The following is an 8,649-nucleotide window of genomic DNA, read 5'->3' as shown; positions in this document are numbered from 1 at the left end:
GGGACGGTGAGGCAGTGATGGAGAGAGCGGGCCCGGTGAGGCAGTGATGATGAGAGTGGGACGGTGAGGCAGTGACAGTGTCCTGGTGATCGGAGCTGCACCTGCACCATTGTGGAGATGGGACATTTTATTTTTCTTGCTTCCGTTTTGGCTCTGTTTAATCTTTAAATTCTGGCTTTTATACCCAAGTGGGCACCAGTGAATGGCAGCTTTGTGCACTTTTCACTGTACTGATGTCTTTCTACACTCAGCACACGTGACAAATCAATAAACAAAAATAAATATTATGAATCATTTGAATTTGAGTGCTGACTTCCTGTAAATTGTGACTAATTTTGCATTAGTGGTCCCCTTGTGTGGATGAAGCCGACTTTTCAATCACCCATTGCACGGAAACATTCTTTAACACCTCCTTTTCTGCTTCTAAACTCATCCTGAGTTTCTTCACCTTAATATTGCTCTACAAACCAGTGGAACCCTCAGGGCAGAAACAGACTATTTAGCTGAACTGATCCATGCCAGCCACAAGGGTCATAGAGTCATACAGCACAGAAACAGACCCTTCGGCCCAACTTCTCCATAGCGACCAGGTTTCCTAAATTGAACTGGTCCCATTTGGCCCATATCGCTTTCAATCTTTCCTATCCATGCACCCATTCAAATATCTTTTAAATGTTGTAATTGTACCAGCCTCCACCCCTTCCTCTGGCAGCTCATTCCATATACGCACCACCCTCTGTGTGAGAAATTTGCCCCTTAGGTCCCTTTAAAATCATTCTCCTCTCACCTTGAAATTATGCCCTCTAGTTTGGGACTCCCCTACCCTGGGAGAAAAGACCTTATCTACGCCCATCATAATTTTATAATCCTCTATAAGGTCATCCTCAGCCTCCTACGGTCCAGGGAAAAAAGGTGCCAGCCTATCCAGCTTCTCCTTATAAGTTAAACCCTCCAGTCTCGTGGTAACACCCTTCTCATCCTCGTCCTTTTAATCGTATTCTGTTGACACGCTCTTTGATTCATTTCTTCATTGCTCCTTTATCTATTTCCCCCTAACCCCCAAATGCATTAACAATGACAGAAAAGATTGTGTAAGTCCTTCAGAATCAGAGAATCCTACAGCACAGGAAGAACAACCCGTTTGAAAGACCAGTTGGTCACGTGGTAGTACTGTAGCGAGTTTACATTATGGCTGAAGAGAGAGGTAGACTGCTTGAGCTTTTGTTCTTGCACTCATCAGGACATGTGCAAGAATACCAAATTCCAAACAATCACAACAAGGACAGAATAGAAGGCTACTTGATTGGCTGGCAAGTAGGCTCTGATTGGCTTGAGGCATTGCCATGGCAAAAGCAATGGCGACCAGTTGAGTTTAGGAAAGACGGTTGGCATGGATGAGTTGGGTGGAAGGTCCTGTTTCTGTGCTGTGTGACTCTACGATTCTAACCATAGACTCCCTTAGCTCTCTGATGATTCAGAGGGCTCTCCAATTAGCTGACTCTTTCTGCCTTTTCCACACAGCCTTGAAAATGTTACCTTTCAATTATTGATCCAACTTCATTTTGGAAATTATGATTGAATTATCCTTTCAGGCAGCATGATCCAAATCGTGACAAATTACCTCTGTCCCTTTTGCAATATTCTCCAATAACCCATCCTCACACTGCTGTCTGTCTTTTTTTATTCTCTCAAACCTTTTCTGACTTTTGGACAAAGATATCAAATCCCCTTTAACTTTCTCCACTGCAGTGGGAATACATTCAAAATATGCTTCCTTAATGGCCTTACAAGGCTTACCTAACTCTCCAGTGCTTTGACTGGGATGGCAGGACAGATGCATGAAGAGAGACTGCATCAGTTAGGATTATATTCACTGGAGGTTAGAAGAATGAAGGAGGATCTGACATAAACCTATAAAATTTTAATGGGACTAGATAGGGTAAATAGAGGGAGGATGTTTCTGATGAATGGGGAGCCCAGAACCAGGGGCCACAGTGTAGGGATTTTGGGATTGACCATTTAGGACTGAGATGAGGAGAAATGTCTTCACCCAGAGAGTGGGGAGCCTGTGGAATTCCCTGTCACAGAAAGCGGTTGAGGCCAAAATGCTGAATGACTTAAGAAGGAATTAGAGATATTTCTGAAGAAGGGTCCAGACCTAAAATGACAGCTTTCCTCCTTCTCTGATTCTGCCTGGCCTGCTGTGTTCCTCCAGCTCCACACCGTGTTATCTCAGACTCCAGCATCGGCAGTTCCTACTATCTCTAGAAATATTTCTTGATGTTAAAGGGATCAAAAGGCATGGGGGAGAAAGTGGTAACAGGGGACTGAGGTGGATGATCAGCCATGATCATATTGAATGGTGAAGAAGGCCTGAAGGCGATGAAGGTGATATTATCACTGGACTTGCGGCAGGTTCAAATTCCGCCATAGCGGAAAATCTGTGAAACCATTGTCAAGGAAAGACTCATTTGGTTCACTAATGTTCTTCAGGGAAGGAAACTGCCATTCTAACATGGTCTGGCCTACAAGTAACTCCAGACCCACATCATATGATTGACTCAACTGCCCACTGGGATGAGCAATAAAAATTCTGGCCTAGCCAGTGATACCCTCACCCTGTGAATAAATAAATAAAAAGGCTGAATGGTCTATTCCTGCTCCTATTTCCTACATTTTTTTATGATTGACTCGTTCTGACCCACAAAATACTTCTGCCTGACTGTGTGTGGTCTGATGGAAGCTTAAATTCAGCGCAGCCTTTTTAGAAGAGTTGTCCAAGAACGGAGACCCATCCTGTCTTCCTTGCTCACTGTACAAACTCTCTTTGGTCAGGTCTGTCAATCAAACATTGGTCACGAAGGCATCAGTCACGTGGATTAAGGTAAGTCACATAATGTTCTCTGGTCAAATCCATCGATATGTGTGTATATCAGCAAATATGTGACAGGCTGCTCAGACAGCTATCGGGAATACTGTTTCAAAAGAATAGCGCCAAGGATTGGCATTTAACTGGCAGATTCAGATTTAACCAGCCTTTTGTGTAACAGTGCTGAGCTACAGACGCATATTAATTCATCCACCAAATCAGCTGCTTATGTATACTCGCTGCAGCTTTGATGGAAAAGCTGCCAGAAGCATTTATTTCTCTGCCAGAATACAATGTAGCCGCCCCGCACTCCACCACCGCTCCCCCCACCCCTAGACAGAACAGAATGTATAGATAAACCTTGGAGAAAAATGAAACTCTTCCTTTGGTTCCTCTTCAGCACCTTGTCAAATTCTTTCTGCAAATCCAAATAAACCGCTGTCTTTCTTTGTCTACCAGCTTACTGACTTCCTTAGAGAATTAAACCAAATTCATCAAGCATGAACTGCCCTTTACAAATCCACGCTGACTGTCCTGATTAGCCCGTACCTTTCAAAGTGTTGACTTATCCCCAGCAATACTGCGCTTGACAAGTTGAGACTCGCTGCTCTACAAGTACTCAGCTTATTTTCTCCTCCCATTTCTACAACATTGCAACATCCCACTCCCTCCAGCCTGCGATAGAAGTCACTCTGGAAAAGCCCAGGTAGCTTCATCACCAACCCTATGCCCTTGCCTTCAGGTTTAGGGTCAGGGACAGGGAGGAATGTCATTCTTACCTTGGAACTGGACAGTTCAAGTCTCCATAGTCCAGAGACATGAGCACAGAATCCAGGTTGATACAACCCAGAGCAGTTCTGCAGGAGTGCCACAATGTCAAAGATGCCATCTTTGAGATTACTGGAGGGCCCATTCTGCTCTCCTGAGTGAAGGTGGAAGATCCCTTGGTTACTATTTTGAAGAGGAGGAGGCTGAGGGTGTCACTGGCCAGGCCAGCATTTATTGCCCGTTCCTAATTGCCCAGAGGGCAGTTAAGAGTCAGCCACATTGCTGTGGGTCTGGAGTCACATGTAGGCCAGATCAGGTAAGGATGGCAGTTTCCTTCCCTAAAGGACATCAGTGAACGAGATGAGTTTTTCCGACAATCGGCAATGGATTCATGTTTTTCATTAGACTTCTAGTTCAGTTTTATTTTAACTGATTTCAAATTCTACCAGTTGCCATGGCTGGATTCAGCACAACACTCTTTGAGATTTTCTTGATATGTTAAAAATTGTCTGAAAGTAAAAGCTGCCTTTATTAAAAAGTTCCATTACAATGTAGGGTTTTTATGACAGAACTACATGGTATGAGAGGTAATTTAAATTCACTGCAGGGAATGGGATGAGAGAATATCTGTTTGAGTTGTGTTAAGTTTATGGAATCAAGGCAGCGAAGCAACTGGACAAAGCAAAAGCTCGCTACCTGTGTGAGAATGTAGTTTAGCCAAGATACAGGTGTAATGTCTAAACAGATAATAACGTCTGGGTCTTGCAGAACGACATTAATAAGCTGCTGCATGTGCTCAGCAACATGTTCCTTTACTGAAGAGTTCTAAGAACCCTGATGAATTTAAACTTAAACGCCCTGAAGGTGACAAGTTAAAACGCGATGACTTCAGGAAATTGCAAATGTCACAAATGTGACTGTACGCTGGCAATGACCTGACTATAAAGAGCTCTTGTTAAACATTACTCTGGGAGAACAGGAGACAGCGTTCAAAGTCGGCCCAGTGTACCAAACCTGCAAGTCTGGAGTCAACTATAATTACTGCTCGTATTAGAACAGGTCTGAGAGGCTCTTGTTCACCCTCTGTTAAAGCTTTGTATAACTGAATTCACATGGACTTTGATTAATAAATTAATACATCGCACTGACATCTCAGGAGTACATTAGAATCCAAACCTGATAGTTATAGAGGCAGGGGTGATATTAAGGCATTTTCTTCAATGTAGAGAGAGATGGTAATTCTGCAACATACATGTGGGTTGTGCAGATGCTATCGTGACCGTTGAGAGCTCAGAAATCCTGAGTGTGTGCTGTGATACTTGAAGTAAATCCACTGTCAAAATTGAGTCAAGATCTAGTGCTATTGATTGAGACCTCAGCATTTCTAGCATTCTTCAAAAGATTCAATAGGGTACTAATTCATCACAATGCAGCTGAAATAGTTAGGATTTTGTGACGATTTATTCAATGTTTTTGTAAATGCTGTGCAAGAGAAGTATTTGTATCTCATCTGAATGTTTCATCCTCCGCAGTGTTGCATCAATCAAACCTTTTATCAAAGTACTCTTTCCTCACAACCTCACCCATCCATTCAAGTAAAACTGCAATAAACTGAGGGGACATAATGTTGGTCATAAATCTGCACAGATGGGTCAATGGAGACATTGTGACTTCCTGGTTTAAATAAAAATTGCTGCACTTATAAATATAATTAGCAGATTTTCCCAATTCAACGATCTTAAGCAGAAAGTGCAAATCAATTCCCATTAAAGAAGCTAACGACACAATATTGAGCACATTAGCTGTCACATCAAGAGGAATGCCAATAATCTTTGTAGCCTTCAATGACACCACACTCTTCAAGCTGAACTGCGATAATGGAAATGGCCAGGTAAAGATCAGCAAGTCTTGTTGTCCCATTTTGACCTGTAATAGCCCTGTGTAGCGTGAGTCTCAAATCTTCTTGCACCTAATCCCTTGAGTTTAGAGAGTTGAAGGCTCATCTGTTTGAGGTATTGAAAACATTAAAGTAATTTAGTTGGATTACAGTGGATACACTATGTGATCAGGAATGAGGACCCAGGACACATTAACTTAGAGTAAGTGCTGCACCAATTGGGAGGGATATCAGGAGGCAATTTTCACTCAAAGGACAGGAAGAATCATTCTCCCAGTGGGCTGCAAATGTTGGAAGACAACTGGAGTTTCCAGGACTCGGTTGGATAGATCAGTTCTGAAGAAGAATCACTGGAACTGAATCAAACTCTATTTTCTCTCCACGGATACTGCCAGATCTGCTGAGCAATTTGTGTTTTTGTTTTGATAGATTTTTATAGGGTAAGAGTATTAAACAGCAGCCAGCAAAGTTGGAAAATGGAGTTGGAGTACAAATAGCCACAGTCTGAGGGGCTGAATAGTCTAGTCCCATCCCTAACAGTTCTGTGTAAAATTGAAGTTTCCAAGCCTAAGAAACCAATTCTGACATCTCACCTGGACTCCAAGGATCCCGAAGATTATGAAGAAAGCGCAACAAATGAGGACAATGTTCCCAATGGGCTTGAGTGAGGAAATGAGAGTTTCAACAACCAATTTCAAGCCTGGAGCTCGACTGATGACCCTAGGGGACAAGAGAGTGAGAAAATGCAGCAAGAAAAGTAGATAGCATATAACCACCTGCACATCTCAAAACATTTTTTCAGGATGAAATTGATCCTCTTTAATTGACCCTTGCAGACCTGAATTCTCAGCTGTTTTCTATGACAACAAGGTTTTGTTCATATAAATGAGAGGCGATTGAGTATTCATCTGATGCTGAGCAGCGAGTAATCTCCCTGTGACTTACTGATCTCAAAGAGTGATGTGCAGTTCCTGAATCACAAATAACTAGAGGAGTTGGGATTGTGTGTCTTACAGAGCAGATGAGATTCAATAACAGTGTTGAAAATTAAGAGAGAGTTTGGTAAAGTACATGCCATATACAGTACAGCAGCTGGCAATTTGATGTGGTGGGAGATAGGGAATATCAGCTTCAGGAAGCAATGGTGTGTGTTACATGAGTGTATGACCAGTGGACAAGGATGTGAGGTGACTAGCAAAAGAACCCTGAAATTTTCTTTAAAAATAAAAGGAACAGGAGGAGGCCATTCAGCCCATTGAGCCTGCTCTGCCATTCAATTAAATCATGGCTGATCATCGACCTTAAAGCCAGCTTTCCCACATTGTTTCTGTGAGCCTTGCTGTCTTCAGAAATCTCCAAATTTCTGTCTTAAACCCACTCAATATTTGAGCTTCCACAGCCCCCTGTGGGTCATGAGTTCCAAAGGTTCATCACCTTCTGAGTGAGGAAATTCCTCCTCAGCTCATTCTTAAATGGCTTATCCCTTATTGTAAGACTGTGCCCCTAGTTTTGTACTGAATGTAATGAGCTGGAATGCACTGCCTAAAGGCAGAGGAAGCAGATTCAAGAGGAACTTTCAAAAGGGAGTTGAGTAAATACTTAAAGGGAGCACTATCCCTGCCCAAGCAGTCTCCATCAAAACCAGAAATGGGGAGACTAGGGCGTGTTTGAAGCTTCACCTTCCGTCCTGCTCTCAACCTGCCCATCCTTTGGGTAAACATTTGTGAGTGTGAGTTTGGACTTGGCTGTCATGACCCCTGGTTGATGTCAACACTTTGGGTTTGCACATCTGGACTGGGATCACTAGTCTCGGGGAGTGTCCTCAGTCTGAGCAGGAGGAGGACAGAAAATTGGAAAGGTAGATGCAATGGAAGGGTAAAGAGCCAGGAGGCAGTCTTGATTTTCCAGTAATCTTGCTGATGAATTAAATCAGGTAGTATTGAGGGGAAAACACAGACAACGAAGAAAAACAGTAGCATTAATGTTGCAACATGCTCACACAATTATGACCTTCCCTTTCGGATTACACAGATAATGAGAAGGGCTTCACTCCTACCTGAGGGGCCGTAGTGTCCTGAGGAGCCTGAGCACACGGAGTACGCCCAGTATCGTCGCCCCACCTGCTGACGCCAGTGACACGACTATGTCGATAAGTGATACGAAGACCAGGAACCCATCCAGGATGTTCCAGCTACTTCTCAGGTAGGCTTGGTCACCAATGTAAAACCCCAGAGACACGACCTGGGAGGGGCAAACGGCGAGTGTCACATGGTAACAGAGAACCTCTGGTGGGTGGGATATGTGTGTGGGGAGGTTAAATCATGATCACTTCTGACAGGAAGCAGTTTTGAGACTTTCATTGAAACATCTGCCCTCTCCAGCAGGACATGACAAAGATCTCTTCGGTCCAACCAGTCCATGACGAACACAATCCCAAACTAAACTAGTCCCACCTGCCTGCTCCTGGCCCATGTCCCTCCAAACTTTTCCTATTCATGTACAATCACAATCTCACAGAATACAAAGAATTTTGCCTCCACAAAACAACCGCTGGGGATGATTTTAATATTGTGGAGAGAGCAGAGCTAATGAGTCTAGTTACCCTTCTTCAGAGCTGGTCTCAAAATGTTAACTCTGCTTTCTCTCTTTTCACAGATGCTGCTGGATTTACTGAGTTTCTCCTGAACCCCTGATTTCGCTTGTTTTAGTTATCCCCGGAGTTCCAGGACCAATATTTATTCTTACTGAAGAAAATTCTGTCATTTTCCACTATTTTTGTGGGATCTTGCTGTGTGTAAATAGGTTCCACCCTTTCCTACATTATGACTGTGACGACACTTCAACAACCAGGAAGCCTGGAGGCTATACAAATGTAATTTCTTTCTTTTAGAAATGAGCATTAACATAGGATTGCCTGATAAATTAGCTTCACATTCTCCAAGCCTCACAAAGTTCGGACATGTCAAAGGATGAAGCATTTATACAGAAATGTCACTGGCCAAACTCCAGACTACTGGAAGGACACAGCAGGCTAAGCAGCATCATAGGAGCAGAAAGGCTGACGTTTTGGGCCTAGACCCTTCATCATTTTTCTGATGAAGGGTCTAGGCCCGAA

General features: G+C 43.2%; 1 protein-coding gene across 1 annotated transcript in view; it reads right to left on the bottom strand.

Annotated features, from left to right (window-relative positions):
• The window catches only part of cacna1ia (calcium voltage-gated channel subunit alpha1 Ia), a 185,158-nt gene that overhangs the window by 65,613 nt on the left and 110,896 nt on the right, over positions 1–8,649 (bottom strand). The window contains exons 16-18 of the mRNA XM_048617377.1: positions 7,889–7,909; positions 7,591–7,775; positions 6,128–6,254 (exon numbers count right to left, since the gene is read on the bottom strand). Of these exons, the coding sequence (XP_048473334.1) occupies positions 6,128–6,254; positions 7,591–7,775; positions 7,889–7,909 (333 nt within the window). The remainder of the gene's footprint in view (positions 1–6,127; positions 6,255–7,590; positions 7,776–7,888; positions 7,910–8,649) is intronic.

The sequence above is a fragment of the Rhincodon typus genome, chromosome 37, assembly GCF_021869965.1.
Source record: "Rhincodon typus isolate 14 chromosome 37, sRhiTyp1.1, whole genome shotgun sequence".
Taxonomy (NCBI): domain Eukaryota; kingdom Metazoa; phylum Chordata; class Chondrichthyes; order Orectolobiformes; family Rhincodontidae; genus Rhincodon; species Rhincodon typus.
This window is presented reverse-complemented; position numbering and strand designations above follow the sequence as displayed.